General features: G+C 35.9%; 1 protein-coding gene across 1 annotated transcript in view; it reads right to left on the bottom strand.

Moving 5' to 3' along the window:
• Positions 1-2,367: 2,367 nt before the first annotated feature.
• The window catches only part of GUCY1A1 (guanylate cyclase 1 soluble subunit alpha 1), a 91,134-nt gene continuing 76,394 nt past the window's right edge, over positions 2,368-17,107 (bottom strand). Inside the window, 1 exon segment of the mRNA XM_043973383.1 lies at positions 2,368-4,809. Within this exon segment, the coding sequence (XP_043829318.1) occupies positions 4,608-4,809 (202 nt within the window). The 3' untranslated portion in view covers positions 2,368-4,607.

Here is a 17,107-nt window from a genome sequence, read left to right as displayed (position 1 = left end):
AACCATCTAGCTGCCCTATTGCTTAGATAGGGTCTCACACACACTCACACACACACACACACACATGCATACTATATATAGTTAGGGTGGTAAGAGTTTATATACATTTTAGGTTATTTTTTATTAATATCTTTTGATTTTTACATTACATTCATTTACAAATTTGTCCTTTCCCACTTCTATGACCCAGCAAGCCATGCCTTCTTAATAATGATGAAAAAGAAAAGACCAAAATGCAGTTCAGAAAAACCAAACAACACACCAATAATATCTGATGGCATATATAAATAGCCCACACCTATAGTCCTTTACTTCTACAAAGAAAGGAGGAAGAGTCATTTTCGCAGCTCTTCTCCAGGACCAACCTTGGTCATTATAATTGTATGGCTTTTAGTTTTACCGTTCTATTCTTTCCTCTGACACTGCAGTCATGCATATTGACTTCCTATCTCTGCTTATTTCACAGAGTTTCTAATTAATCAATTTATGTAAGTACCATGATAGGGATGCAGAACTGGAGAAAATGGTATTGCTATATGAAGAATATGGCCAAAGGAGTTTCCTTAGATTAGCAAAATATTGAGAGTGATGGAAGAATTTTGAAATGAGAAAGACAGCCCAAAAATAAGCATTGTGTGTCAAGTTCCTAATAGAAAGTGTATCTTATTCATACAAAAATACATTGTTCTCACTAACTGATGAAATATGAAGTAAAAAACAAAGGCAAAAACATGCATTAAAATTATAATGCATCTGAAATGAAGCTGATGTGAACAAAGTGACACTAATAGGTTTTAGACCACATGCCATATTTCTTATAGGTTTTGGGGACATGGAATTTCCTTTCTTCGTAGACAGAAGTCACAAAGAGCAATGTTATTTTTCTTGAGTAAAAATTATCTCTAAATAGAATGAGGAATAGATGCTTTGGTTTCAGTAGTATTCTTCATAAAGTCAATGTTCCTTTATTCAGAATTTTTCATTGTGTAATAAAGAAATTATACCACTTGTTTTTTTTCAGGAAATCTTTTTCTGGAACTTGAGTTTTCTCTACAAAAGGGGGTCTTCTCTGATCATGTTTATATCAGAGTTTTTTCTATTTCAGTCCTTAGGAAAATTTCACTTTTTTTCATTTTTGAAAGAATAATTCTTCATTGGTGGAAAAATACCAAGAGAACACACTTTTAATATCATGGCTTTGATGAAAAAGTAAGAATCCCATAAGCAATGCTGACAGGTACACCAGGGAGAGAGCTCCTCTAACATTAATACTAGAAATGCAGTATGGTGCACCTTGAACATAAATTTGGGAGGACTTAGATTTGAATCCTGGCTTGAATATTTACTTTGTGAACCTGGACAACTTGTATCATCTCCTAGCCTCAGCTTGCTCACCTGTAAAAGGGGAATAATGATCTTGGAATAACCTGCTTCCCAGTATGATTGTGAGGACAAAATATACCTAATTTTAAAGTGTTACCTTTCCTGGCTTCCTTCAAGTCTAACCTACAGCAAGAAGCCTTTCCCCAGGTCTCCCAAATCTTATTGGTTTCCTTCTGAGACCACTACCATAGATTCTGTCTTTGCCATGTTTGTACATAGTTGTTTGCACCTTGTCTTCCTCTTTGGACTGTGAGCTCCTCAAGAGCAAGGACTTTTTTTCTGCCTTCCTTATTTAGAATTCTAAGTCTTTTTGCTCCAGAAAAGATCTCAACACTTCCAGATTAATGAAGAATATAAGTACATGGGATTTAAATGTGGATTGGAAGTAAGATGTCTTTGTGGGAATGAAAACATTTTTCTTTTATGTATTTCTCTTCTTTCTTTTCTGTTTCTCCTCTCTCCATTATAATAAGGGCTCAGAGCCAGAAAGAAAATGGTCTTCAATCCTTCACTTATACTACAATACACATATAGTTTTTGTTTGTTTGTTTGCTTTGAGTCAATTGGTGTTAAGTGACTAGCCAAGGGTTACATAATTAGTAACCGTCTGAGGCTGCATTTGAACTCAAGTTCTCCTGACTCCAGGGCCAGTGCTATATAGTTTATTAATATTATTTCAGACTTAGCTCTTCTCAGCAATACAATGATCCAAGATAATTCCAAAGAACTCATGATGGAAAATGTTCTCCACATCCAGAACAAAAAAGAACTGTGGATTCTGAATGCAGATTGAATCATACTGCTTCTACTTTAGTTTTAGTTTTTTTCTTTTTTGAAGTTTTCCCTTTTGTTCTTATTCTTCTTTCACAACATAACTAATGCAGAAATATGTTTAATGTGATTAAACTCATGTAACCTATATCAGATCGCTTTCTTTCTTGGGGAGGGAGGAGGGAAGGGAGGGAGGGAGAAAAATTTGGAACTAAAAATATGAAAACAAATGTTGAAAACTATCTTTACATGTAACTGGAAAATAATAATATACTTTTATGGTTTAAAAAGAGAAAGAAAACTAAAAATAAGAAAATAAAAATATATGATATCAAAATTGCAACAGAATGAAGCCCCCTCCCCCTCTAGTGCCAAAGGCACTTCCAAGTAAGAGAGTAGGTGTCTGGCAGTACTGTTCATGACCTAAAAGAATAAGTCATAGTAAAGTAGTAAATGATACCATGAAGACAAACCAGGCCAATCAAGAGTAACTTTTTCATCTTCCTGTCAATATGGAATTATTTAAAAACTTGCACATGGAACTATTTTGACTGGGTCCCAACCAGTTTAGAACCTTCTGTTAAAAGTCACTTGATTTAAAATTCATCCTTTGCATTATGCTCTTGCTTGAGTGTTGTTCTTTTTAAAATGATGATCACACTGTCAGGTTTTCAAAGTAGCAACAAGGATGGTTATTTGAAACGCCAACATTGAAATTAAAAAAATCAGAGTGGTGAAGTCAGGTGTCACATGCCACATGATAGACAAGGAGTCAAATAGACCTAGGTTCAAGTCTTGGCTCTGCTTCTTGTTAGCTAGGTAATTTTGGACAAACTTCCTTTCTTAAAAAAGAAAATTGAATATCCTCATCTGTAAAATGAAGGAATTGGACTCAAAGAACTTGCCATCTCTAAAAAGCTAAGATATTTACATAGTTGATCATTTTCTTTGGTACCATCTACCATATCTGCCCAAGCACTGAAGAGCATAGCAAATTCATGCTTTTCTTAATACTTGTACATGTCCATAAATTGGTCAATATGTTCTCTTTAAAAACAAAAAACAGAATAAAAGAAACAAATCCAACATCTCCTACTCATATAGATTAGCTTTTCCCTACAGGTATACTTATTCATTTAAAAAGCCAATGGATAGTTTCTACTTGCTCAGGACCAAGTTGCACTGCTCTCTTGTATAACTGCATAGGGGGTTCCCTTTTTTGGGTGTTCCATTTAACCCCAAGTGGCAGTATGGTATATTAAATGGTATAGTAGATGGAGAGCTGTCATTAGACCCAGAAAGACCTGGGGTCAAGTTAGGCCTCTGACATGTACTGGCTATGTAACTCTGGACCAGTTGCTTAACTTAGTATTCTGGGAAACTCTCTAAGAATGTAAGTAGGAAACAAGACACTAATCTTTACTAGTAGGGAGCTTCTCTTCTGAGGATTCTCCATATCAATGAAATAACAGATCAAGTTTCTATCTCCCTTCAATCCTATTTTATTTCTGCTTAAACTATAGTGATCAAATAAAGAGTATTACATTACCAAAAAAAATACAATCCCTAATAAATGTAAATTTATATCCTGTGTTCACCTGAACACTTTGTTCATATGTCTATGTCATGGAAAGTTTTTATCATGAAGAAGAATACATGAAAAGAAGATAACATTTATTGCTATGATACATGCTACTATGAAAAAATGTTTTTTTTAAAAAAGCTTCATGAACTAAAAATAGTATTTCAGTGTTACTTTGAATCTAGTTTGTGATTATATAATATGTGACCCATACTTTCTTATTTTCTTAAAATAGGAGGACTTGACAGAAAAACACTTGGCCTATTTTGCTATATATTGGCAGTCACAATGAAAACATGTAATACATTTCCTGAAGTGCTTTACAAATATCAAATTTTGACCTCACAACAACCTTAGGAGGTCAAGTAACACACAGGTAGTGTCAGAGTTTAGATAATAACATGCAGTGAGTTTTAAAAACTAATAATTGGGACAACAACTTTTTGTCACTTTGTTCTTAGCAACAAACAATGTGAATATTGCATTTTAAACAGGATTGGTACTCAAGCAAGAAACAGTACTGCAGGCAAATCTGTCTCTTGGTACAATACATTCAACTTTTCTGATGTTATGTACAGTGGGTCTGGACTTCTTAGTACAGATTGATTTGAAGTGACTTATATAACATGATCTGTCACAGAAAAGAAAAGGTACCTCAAGAGATATAATATTAAAAGAGAAGAGTTGAAATATTATTTTGGTAAATAGAATCTGCCATTTAAAAGACAAATAACAAGTCTTAGGGGACCTAGCTCCTGAATCAGCAATACTGGCTTTCAGGCATCAGTAATCCTAAAGTGCTTTCTGACGCTTCATACATCCTCATTGGATTCAAACTCCCAAATATTGATAGAACTGGTGAAGATATAATTTAATCTATGCCTGATGCTTTGCCCAGAAAGTTAGCATTGCTATCTTCAATATCTCTTTTTGGGCAGTATGCCTTTGGATTTGATCCTTGTATGTAAGCATCCAGGAAGTGACAAATTCCAGGAATTTCCTTGGGGAAGTTGGGAGGCAGCTCTTCTCTTGAACGAGGAGTAAACACAAACCCAGGGCATCCCTTGAGTAATCTGAAAGACAGTCAAAAGAGAGTTATTAAAATTATTTAAATGAAAGAAGCAAAAGTTCAGGAAGGAAGAAGACACCAGACAAAGGGCACAATTGAGTAAATGAGGAATATCCAAAATATTCTTAAGATTATCAATTAAGGTAGAAACTTTAACCTTGGCCAGTAGAAAGAACTTGATTTTTTCCCTCCTTTGGGCACTCTGAAGTTCCAGCTAAACAGGTCTACTTGCTGTTTTCCCTACTTGCCATTCCATCTTTCATGTTGGGGCCTTCACATGGGCCATCCTTGGACAAGGAGTGTATTGTTATGAATAATAGAGTGGATCTCCTCCTGAAATTGGAAAATAACTTTGTAGCTATGTGGGGGAATGTACCAAAGTGGGTTATGACTTGAAGAGGGAGAACAATTAGGGGCTATTACAATGACTCAGACAAAGGGTCATGAGGGTCTAAAGAGAGGGGAGCCCTAGTCTTGTGAGCAGAGAAAAATACAATATATGGGAGAGATATTGTAGAGAAAGAAGTGACATAATTTCACAACTGATCAGACTTGTGGAGTGAACGAGAGTGAGAAATAGAGAATGAAATCAATTGTAATAATATAATCTATTTTTAGTAGATTTATCTGACCATATCCCTCAATGACACTACCACTCTTTGGCCCTATTTGGTCTTATTCATCACAACAGACTTCTGACTTTCTCTTTCTGTTTCTAGGATAATCCTGACAATAATACATTTGACCATAGTCTGATGAGTAGGGAGGAGAACCAATAGAAAGCAGTCAAAATGCAATGATTGCTTGAGACCAAGTAACCAATATCAAATAAATCATAGTTATGTCTATAATAATATAGCATGAAACAGAGATAATTAAAAATGATTGAAAACAAAATTTCAAAATTTTCTCTAGGTCCAATAAATTTAGTATATCTATAGTATATAAATTTGCCTTAAATGCAATATGCCAACTATGATAAACATTAAACATTGAATTGACAATAACTTAGTTTCTCTTAAAATTTGGTTGTGAGTGTGTGATGTGTGGATTTTTTTTATTTTTAGTTGGTATTTTATTTTCCCTCAATTATACATAAAATCAATTTTTAACCATTTTGAAACTTTGAGTTCCAAATTCTCTCCCTCCCTCCCCTTTGAGAAGGCAAACAATTTGATAAAGGTTATAAATGTGTAGTTGTGCAAAACATTTCCATATTAGTCATGTTGTGAAAGAAAACAGACAAAATCCTCAAGAAAATTAAAGTAAAAATTATGCTCCATCTGTATTCAGACACCATCAGTTTTTTCCCCCCCTCTGGGGATCAATAGCATTTTCATAAGTCCTTCAGAGTTGTCTTGGATCATTGTATTTCTGGGAATAGCGAAGTCATTCAGAGCTGATCATTTTAAAATATTGCTGATACTTTGTGCACAGTACATTTCACCTTGCATCAGATCATATAAGTCTTTCTGGGTTTTTCTGAGAGCATCTAGCTCGTCATTTCTTATAGAACAATAGTATTCTATCATAATCACATGCCAGAATTTGTTCAGCCATTCCCCAATTGATGGGCATCCCCTCAATTTCCAATTCTTTGCCACCAGAAAAGAGCTGCTATAAATGTTTTTAACCTACAGTTTCTTTTCCTTTTTGTTTTTATCTCTTTTTGGATATAGACCTCATAGTGGCATTGCTAGGTCAAAGAGTATGTAGGGGTTTATAACCCTTTGGGCATAGTTCCAAATTATTCTGCAGAATGGTTGAATCAGTTCAGAACTTTAGCAACAGTTCATTAATGTCTCATTTTTTCCCCACATTCCCTATGTGGGGGTTCTGTAGAAAGCTCAAAGGGAAGGCACTGTCATGAAGGGAGATCAGAAAAGGCTTCTCATAGAAGGACAGATTTTAGCTAAGACTTGAGGGAAACTAAGGAAGCTGGGAAGCAGAGGCAGAAGTAAGGAAGGAGTTACAGGTATGGACTGACCCATATTATAGACTGTCTAAAATTGCATGATTCTTAGCACTCCATGCTTTCTTTTTTTCCAACTTGGGCATTATCAATGCATTAGTTTCCACATATTTTTCTTGGTGTCCTGGACAAATAGTTAATCATCTAGTAAGCAGCCTCCTGAGGATGACCATGTCTATATGTAGTCAACTTGATCTTCAAAGGAAAAATATTGGAACCCTATAGGTCCACACACAAAACTTTGTTAGCCCAGTATGGTTTTTTGTTTGTTTGTTTGTTTTTGTGGGGCAATGAGGGTTAAGTGACTTGCCCTGGGGGCAGCTAGGTGGCACAGTGGATAAACCACTGGCTCTGGATTCAAGAGTACCTGAGTTCAAATCTGACTTCAGACACTTGACACTTACTAGCTGTGAGACCCTGGGCAAGTCACTTAACCCCCAATGCCCTGCAAAAAAAAAAGTGACTTGCCCAGGGTCTCACAGCTATCCACTGCACCACCTAGCTTCCCCTCCAGTATGGTTTTTAAGAGCTGCTGGCATAGCCTCTTAGAGCCCACAGATATCAACATGTCATCATGAGCCACAGAATTGGACATTTTTGAATGGAATCCATTGATCTTGATTCAATTAACAGGCAAGAACTTTAACATTTATGGTCTAGATAATAGCCAGCATATGACTGATGATTGTAATAGTCTCCCAATTGTTCTCTTTGCCTCAAGTTCATCCCTAATCTATTCTGTCTCATACACCACTACCAAAGCTATTTTCATTAAATGCAGGTCCATTCATGTGATTGCCTTATTCAACCAAATCCAGTGGTTTCTAATACATATAGAAAAAAATTCAAACTCCTTCAATTAGTGTAGGACTTTTTAAGTCCAATACCATCTGACCTTAACGTATCTTTTCAAACTCTTTGGACAGTACTCCTGTTTCTTTACCATCTAACCAAACTGGCTCTATCTCAATTCCTCACATATGATACTACAGTTCCTATTAACATTTCTTTACTGTCTGTTTTCTATGACTAGACCACCTTATCTCTGCCTTATAAAGATATAGCTGAGACACCATCTTCTACATGAAGCCTTTCCTGTTTCCCCCAAATGCTAATGCCATCCCTTTTATATCTTATACTGAAAAATTTTGAATATAATTATTTGTATTCATCTTATATATTTATATGCTTTTCATATATATATATATATATATATATATATATATATCACCCCAATATAGTTTATGTCTCCCCAATTAGAATATAAGCTTAAGGCAAATAGGAATTATTTCATTATTTATGCATGTATCCCCAGAGCCTATTACAGTGGTAGGCACATAGTAGGCACTTAAATATTTGCTGATTAATCAATCAATTGATTTCTGGCATAGTGGTTAGAAAGTTGACCCTGAAGTCAGGAATACTTAGGTTCTAGTATGACTTCTAATAAAGACTTGTTGTGTAAACCTATAGAAGTCACAACCCCTCAGAGTTGTAGGTAGCTTTTCAGGACTAAACATTGCAGAGAAGGTACTAACCTTCATTGATAGAGGGAGTTCCCTCATCTGGCAGTTCCCTATACCAATTATATCACAGCTTGAGTCCCTATTCATCTTATAGAATTGGTTTAATTATTGGTAAAAATAGTTAATCATTTTAAGTCAGGTAAACATTCTTTCTTAAAAATCTTTTTTAAAAAATCCTTACTTTCTTAGTTTGTCCTTTTAAAATAAACAATAAAAATATAAACTTATGATGATAGATTTTTTTTTTACCTAGGAAGGATCTGTATGATCAACTCTATTTCTTTAGAGATGATAGAGCTTGGGCCCAGAGAGAAAAAGTGAATGGCCCAAGTTCATAATGGTAGATAGTAGTACAAGAACCAGGATCAGAATCCAAGGCCTCTTTCTTCAAATCCAGTATTCTTTCTACTATAGAATTCTTCTACTAAGCTATCTCTTGGAAATGATAATGGATCTCTCAAATGACTAATACCTAAGATAGTTGTGTATGTGGGGTTTTTTTTCCGTATTTGTATATAACCCATCTTTTATTTTTTTTGCAATTGTTTTTCTCCCTAAAATTTCTCCCTGGTTACCACAGGTTTCATTTTTTCTTTTGAACCACTTCTCCAAATTTCAAAGGCCATTTTGAATTCTCATCCTATCCTTCCAAATTCTTTGGCTGCTCTTCCTTTCCCCTTCTCCAACTTTATGTCTTCTTCAAACTTGATGAATATTCTCTCTATTCTATTATTCAGGTCACTAATGAAAATGTTGAATAGCTCTGGGCTCTGGACCAAACTCTGTGAAAAACAACTCTTTGTGTCTCCCAAGTAAACAATGACCCATTAATAATCAGTGTCATGATTCTGTGTCCACACTGAAGGGGTGAAGTGATTTTAGTAAGAACTTTTGGTTCTGTGATATGCTTTGACCACTCTTCCTGGGCATAACCTCAGTAGGACTCTATGTGCTACAATATTTTTAACCTACCTGGGCCCTAATGATTTAGTGGTGAGTATGAGTCAAGCAAACGTTGAAGAAGAACCAAGACAATTCTCTTCATATCATAGTCCTACTAGTCTACCTAATAGAAGCTTTATCAGAAAAGGAAGTATGCCACCCAAAAGCATGTATGTATGCAATACCTGGAACAGCGACTGGCTTGTAGTAGGTGTTGATGTTGAATTGCTACTATTTGCTGAATTGATTCTAGTTCAATGTAAAAGAAGCAATTCTATGCCCTCTTTCACATAACAATCCTTCTAATATTTAAAGAGAGAGAATCTCAGTTAAAAAAAATATATCAGAAACCATCAATCTCACCTATATTTGTACAAGATTCCTCCATACTACATCCCTAAGTGGACATCCATCTTTTTTCCTTGATGACCTCCATTGAAGGGAAGCCTTTTACCTCCTGAATCAGCTTCTTATACTTTTGGATCACTTTAATTGTTAGGGAATTTTTTCCTTACCTCAATCCTAAATTTTCCTTTGTAACTCACACCCATTACTACTAGTTTTGCCCTCTGTTGCTTATTCACTCTTTCATGGGATAGCCCTTCAAATAATTCAAAAAACTAATTATATCTCCTAGTAAGATTTCTAAAATACTTTTTTCCTTCAATGGATTCTCATATATTGAGTTCCTTCTAGGGGCTTACATCTTGTGAATGAGCCAAGGCAAATCATGCTTCATTCTCCTTTGTGTCATGATTCTGAGTCTCCAGTGTTTGCCACCATGACCCTCCTTGGGTACCATCTCCTACCTCCCTCTCTTGCTCCTACTTTTCAACTTCTTTTTACCTGTTGTTTCCCCCCATTATGTGTAAGGTTCTTGACTGCCATATTTCTTTTTTATCTCTATTTGTACATCCAACACTTAGCACAGTGTGTTGTCTGCCTTCAGGGGCCTTCAATTCAAGACCCTTCACCATGCTGGATGAACATGTTCAGGCTTTTCAACATCCTCCCTAAAATGTGGTGCCTGGAACTAAAAGCAATACTTCAGACATTCTGGACATTATGAGTGAAATAGCAAGCACTATGCTAATCAGGGAGACAATTCATAAACAATGAATCAGCTTTATGGCAGATGGAAAAGTGAAATGGTACTTAAGCTCCTATGGGAAAAACAGCAGGACAGATGGCAAGGGCCAGGAGACCTTTGGAAGCAATGATGGAGCAGATGTCTCCTAACCATTGATGGTTAGAAAGGGAGAATGGGCTCATGGGTTTTAGTGGAGAGAGGTTACCTTAAATATAAATGGAGGTGAGGGGTCCAGCCAAGAGTACTACCCAAGCCAAGAGTAGCACCCAAGTACCTTATAGGAATTGGGCAAGGGGATTTGGAGTAAAAGAGGGGAAGGGTTTCCCAAGACTTCTTCCTGTTGGTCTGTCATTATGCCCTCTTTAACTCAACTTAATATCACTTTTTAAAACTGCTCTAGCATGTTAGAAACATATTGAATGTGCAATACACTCAAACCCTTAGATATTTTCAAGAATGGCCTCAACAGTCTTTTATCTGTGAAATACTAATCTTTCCCATGGAGAAGGTGAAGATGGCCAAAATGATTTCATCTCAAATATCATGTAATTAAGAATGCTCTTTTGCTTTATTTTAGAAATGAGTCAGAATTCATGACAGATACTTTAGAACAGAAAAGACAATATGTTTGGAATGTATGTTCTTCTTTAGTACTTGGGGAAACTAAGTGGCACAGTGGAAAGAATACTGGGTGTTCAGTCAGGAAGACCTGGGTTCGAATCCTATTTCAGACATCCTATTACTAGCTGTGTGATCCTTTGCCTCAATTTCCTCAACTCTAAAATGGTTATAATAATAGTTCCTAACTCACAGGGCTATTGTGAGGATCAAATAAGAATATTTGTAAAGCATTTAACACAGTGCCTATCACATACTAGGTGCTATATCAATGTTTATGCCCCTTTCCCCACCTAATACCAGCATTTCTCTTTTTTTTTTTTTTTTTTTTTTAGTGAGGCAATTGGGGTTAAGTGACTTGCCCAGGGTCACACAGCTAGTAAGTGTTAAGTGTCTGAGGCCGGATTTGAACTCAGGTACTCCTGACTCCAGGGCCGGTGCTCTATCCACTGCGCCACCTAGCCGCCCCAGCATTTCTCTTTATTTCCTCATATTTTCCCCCTTGGTATCTATTGGATACTATTTCCTCCATTCCTTTTTTCCATTTTTTTTTGTGTGTATTTTCCTTGCCAGAATTTGGGATTTTTTGCTTTCATAATCTGCAATCCTTTTTCTACTGCTATACTACTAGACCTTCCTCCTAATGTCTAAGATGGTTAAGTAGTAATAATAATAATATGTTATTATTATTATTAACAACAATAATATCTAATGTTCATGTAACACTTTACGATCCTCAAACTACATATACCATCTCATTTAATCCTCACAAAGAACTTGGAAGTGTGAGATTTAAAATTGGATATTAGATCAGTATAAAACTCACCAAAAGCCGAAGGCCACCTTTGGGGAGAGAAGGAAGGTCCTACTATTATCACCATTTTGCCGATGAGGAGACTGAGACTGAGAGAGATTAAGTGATTTACCTATGCTCCCAAAGCTAGTGAATTTTAGAGGCAGGATTTGAATTCAGGTCCTCTTTTACTCCAAGCCCAATGATATAGCCACTATACCATCTACTCCCACACATAATCTTGAATGCAAGGGCCCTTCTCATACAAAATGGCCCTGTCTTATTTCAGCCCTTGTTGAACTCATTCCTATCAACACCACCCCTCTATCACTTTTAAATTATTCATGGCAAACACCTTGAAACCTCAGTGGCATCACCCACCTCCTATTAATCAATAAAACTAAGGTTGTATTTGCTACTATAATAAAGTGAATCTGGTCTTAAATGGAAAATCATCAGCCTTTAGAATGGTGACATAAAATCTTTAAGAGCCTTTAGGAAAGATGGTCATAAAATTGCCATTAAGAATAACATATCTTTGGTTTATTGGTCAAAATCTGGAAATAATGAGTATTTCAGCATGAGGCCATTCTTTTATTTGTTATCCACAAAAGGTATTTTTTTTCATGTGGCATGTACTCCATGTCCTGAATTCACATCATGTTTGCCATAAATATATCAAAAGGATCCTTGACACTAGACAATGAATTTTATTCTGAGAGGAACCTTCTTCCAGAGTTCAGCTTTCAACGAATGTGCTACCAAAGAGCCTGTCAAGAGAAATATTTACACTTCATGACAAATAGGGTTTCTTGCTTATTTTACACAAAAGTCCATTTGTGGCAACCACTTAGACTGCAATTAGATTTAAACCCCAACTGTCTGCCTGTGTTTTTAAGTCAATTATTAATTATATATTTACAAAGCACAGATGTCGGATTGAAATGTTGAATTGTCCCTTTCCTCCCGAAGCTTCCTACAACATGGAAAATAACGCTCTTCTAGAAGAAATCCTTTAAAATAACACTACTGACTTCTGAAGATGTAGCTGGGCCAAGTAGAGAGAGGGGTTGACCTCAAAGTGAAGAAGACTTGGGTTTAAGTTTGCCTCATTGCCTTTAGGACTCAGGTAAGTAATTGTAGGGTCCTTAGAAAATGCTTCACCTTTCGGTTTTCTAGGCAGCTAAGATTATACATTACACATGAGTTTGCTGATCTGTATCAATAGAGCTAATTTTCACACTAGGAGTTCTCTGGGCTGATTAAATCTTAGGTCTACACCGCTAATCTTCTATCTCCTCCTCAAAGTCTTCTTGGGTGCTATCATTTGTTCTCAACATACTACCCTATATTTCTTTCTGATCTCTGATAGCTCTTGAAAATCTGAAACTCTGTGATTCTTTGAATACCACAAGCCCCATTACTTTCAGTATCTTAGCCCCTGGACTATTTCAGTGGCTCTCCCTAATGCATCCTCCTGCCTTAAGTTTCTCATCTCTCTAATTCATCCTCCCACACTTACAAAAGTGATTTTTCTAAAGTCCAGGTCTGATTAGGTAACACCCTCACCCCCACTCCCTCCACATGCCTAATACATTCCAATGGTTCTTTATTTCCTCAAGGATCAAATATAAACTTTTCTATTATGAATTTAAAGCCTTTCATAAACTGGTCTCACTCTACCTTTCTAGCCATATTATGTATCACATCCCTTTCCTCATTCTAAGAGCCAATCAAATTGCCCCCCCCTTTTTGTTCTTCACACATGGGCAGCTAGGTGGTACAGTGTGGATAGAGTGCCAGGCTTTGGGTCAAGAAGAACCAAATTCAAATCTGGTCTTAGACAGTTACTGGCTGTGTGACGCTGGACAAGTCACTTAACTCTAACTCAGTTTCCTCATCTGTAAAATGAGCTGAAGAAGGAATAGCAAACCACTGCACCATCTTTGCCAAGCAACACCAAACAAAACTGTAACAGTTGGACAACAACACATGCACTCCTGTTCATCTCCTATCTCCCATCTTTCTTTCTTTTCTTTTCTTTTTTTTTTTGGGGGGGGGGAGGGCGGGGCAATGAGGGTTCAGTGACTTGCCCAGGGGCACACAGATAGTAAGTGTCAAGTGTCTGAGACCAGATTTGAACTGGGTTCCTCCTGAATCCAGGGCCCATGCTTTCTCCCATCTTTGACAACCCATTCCTAATCCACATTTCCAACCTGGTTCTTGCTAATCTTACCAAACTTAATTTTTGCTAATCCTCACACAATGACATTATATATCTCTCATCTCCACACTATTGAATTGTTTGTTCCACATGCCTGGGATGCTCTACCTGGTCACCTCTGCCCCTTGTTTCATTCAAGATTTAATTCAAACAATGTTTTCTAAATAAAACCTTTCCAGACCCTCCCAGATCCTAGTGTTTTCTTTTATTTATTTTATGTATGTTCTGTATATACTAATTTATACACACAATACACCACCCCAAGAAAATGCAAACTTCCTGAGGTCAGGGAGTATATTATTTTTGTCTTTGTATTCTAGTACCCAGCATAGTGTCTGACATGTAGTAAGTGTTAAACATATATTTGTTGCTAGTTGATTGGTTTATCAACCCACAGGGTCAATATTTAACCCAAGGTTAGTTAACTTTTTTTTTGGAGGGGGGCAGGAAATAAATCTCTTTGATAGTCTGGTGAAACCTTTGGATCCTTTTTCAGAATAACATTTTCTTTTTTTTTAAGGTTTTTTTGTTTTGTTTTTTGTTTTTTTGTTTGTTTGTTTCTTTTTTTAGTGAGGCAATGGGAGTTAAGAGACTTGCCCAGGGTCACACAGCTAGTTAGTGTTAAGTGTCTGAGGTCGGATTTGAACTCAGGTACTCCTGAATCCAGGGCCAACGCTTTAACCACTGTGCCATCTAGCTGCCCCAGAATAACATTTTCAAATGCATAAAATTTGAAAAATTTGATAACAAAGGAAACCAATTATATCAAAATATAGTTAAAAATATTTTTAAAAACAAGATCACAGACTCTAGGTGAAGAATTGTGATGTAGTTGGAACATCTTGAGATTCTCTAATAGTTAAAGAAGTGGAAGAAAGAGGATTATATTTCAAATCCTGATAATAGACTAGTTGTAGTAAATCCAAACAAAAGAAACAGGGAAATATATTCAAGCCCCATTTCCTCCTTGGCATGTAAAAACTCTTTCTAAAAATAGAAATATACAGGGTGTCCCAAAAGTTTGAATATAGCTTTAAGCTTTTTAAAACTTTGTTAATCTATTTCAACTAGTTAAATTATTATTTAATTTATTTTAACAAACTTGTTTAAACATTAAAGCTTACAACTGCATTTAGATTTTGTAACACCCTGTATATTCTGTTCAGGCTTTTAGTCATGTCTGACTCTTTATGACCCTTTGGACCACGCTATCCATGGGATTTTCTTAGCAAAGATACATTTCCTTCTCCAGGGGATTAAAGTGAATAGAGATTAAGTGATTTGCTTGGGATCACACAGATAGTAAGTGTCTGCACCTGGATTTGAATTCAGGTCTTTTCTGACTCCAGGCCCAGCACCCTATCCATTTAGCCTACCCTTTATGTTAATAAATTTTTACAACTTTAATGATTGTCCCAAAAGTCTCAGTGCAGTTTTATACTTTAAGAATCCTAAATAACCTTATTAAAATAAATAAATAGATTAAATGAAGCCTTAATAAGCTTAAAATTGAACCAATATTTTGGACATGGTATACAAGGTCATTCACATTTGTAGTCCTGTATTTCAACTATATATTGCATATATGCAATGTGGAAACCTCAAAACCAATGTTGAGAATATCGCATTTTCATGTGCTGTGTGCAGACTATAAAAATGCTTTCAATTAGATAGTAGTATTGAATGTACTGCACACTATGGAATAAATGGATCAAAGGTTAATACTGTTGATAAGAAAATGAAAATCAAGCTTTTTACTGAGGAATGACAAAAAGAATACAATATAGTTCATCCACTAGTTTGTTTTTTTCCTGGAGTCAATTTCTGTCTGGGTTCTGTACTGGACATACTCTGTGACAGGGACCATCCCCTTTGGCAAGCATATTTTCCATTTTATGTCCCACATGAATAAAATTATGTCTATGGTTGCATTGTTCAAAGAAATTTGCATGATTTTAATGTAGGAATGAATGACACTTTTTATAGAGGACTCTTAAGGTTGAATTTTTGCTCTACTAAAGTAAATTCTTTTTATAAACAAATAACTCAATGGAATCTTGAATTCTATGTACATTTCAGTCAGTTCTGTGACTGTGAATGTGTATTTTATTGCAGAATGTCAATTAGGAAAGCTTGCCCATTCCCCTTTATCACTGCTTGAAATATAGATTATTTTTCCCATAGAAATATTAAAGTGAAACTACAGATCAGGAGTTATTGATATCCTCTTGAAGGCTTCAATACAATCAATCTAATATTCTTTCCTCCATTTGTTCAGATCTCACATTTAGGATGTCAACAATTACATTTATATGGAGATGACATAAATCTTTGTGCTTCTCAACACCCTCTATCCTCTTTTCTATTACTCTTCTACCAACACTGTAGAAAAAGAAAGAGGCCACATTGGTCTAAGGTCTATTTTATAACTGCTTTTGTTTCATACTGAAGAATTCATCACCAAGTTGTTTACCACCTGATGAGGTTCTCTGTAATTAGGGGGAAATGTCCTCAGAAAGTAGTTATTTTCTGTTCCAAGACAATCCTCATCTTTCTGGGATAAGGCTTCTGACCAACTCCCTTTGTCTTTAAGATTCCAGAATCACCTTCAAGCCAAAAGAAGGCACTGGTGTAGACAGAGCTTTTAAAGTGCATCACATGCTGGAAAAAAAGGATAACTACCAGGAAGAGTTGGAAAGCTTTTTGTTGAACAAGGATTTTTATTATCAAGATTCTTTTTCCCCATGTGATTTAATCTATGCCACATGGGACTCTCTTTTCTGGATTTTGATTATTTCCTTATTTGAATAGGAATAATTTGTTGGCATGCTGTTATAATGACAGAATTTAGTGATTCTCTGGTTGCTGGCATTTAAGGGGTTTCTGGAGTATCTGTCTTTGCTCTGCTCTTTATCAGTTACATGTGGTCTCTCTATTAGGATCTACCCATTGCAATCTATGAATTTCCCAAAATAATGGATAACTAGCTGCTTGTCCCCCACTCTCCCCAAAAGAATTTTCCCCTAAAAAACTAAGCTTTTCAAGTAAATGATTAAAAAATTGTTTTGAAGAATTCATAAGAGATATTATATGTAAAACAAAACACAAGAACAACAACAAAGCCCTTCAACTTGGGA

The sequence above is a fragment of the Dromiciops gliroides genome, chromosome 6 (genome assembly GCF_019393635.1).
Source record: "Dromiciops gliroides isolate mDroGli1 chromosome 6, mDroGli1.pri, whole genome shotgun sequence".
Classification (NCBI taxonomy): Eukaryota; Metazoa; Chordata; class Mammalia; order Microbiotheria; family Microbiotheriidae; genus Dromiciops; species Dromiciops gliroides.
This window is presented reverse-complemented; position numbering and strand designations above follow the sequence as displayed.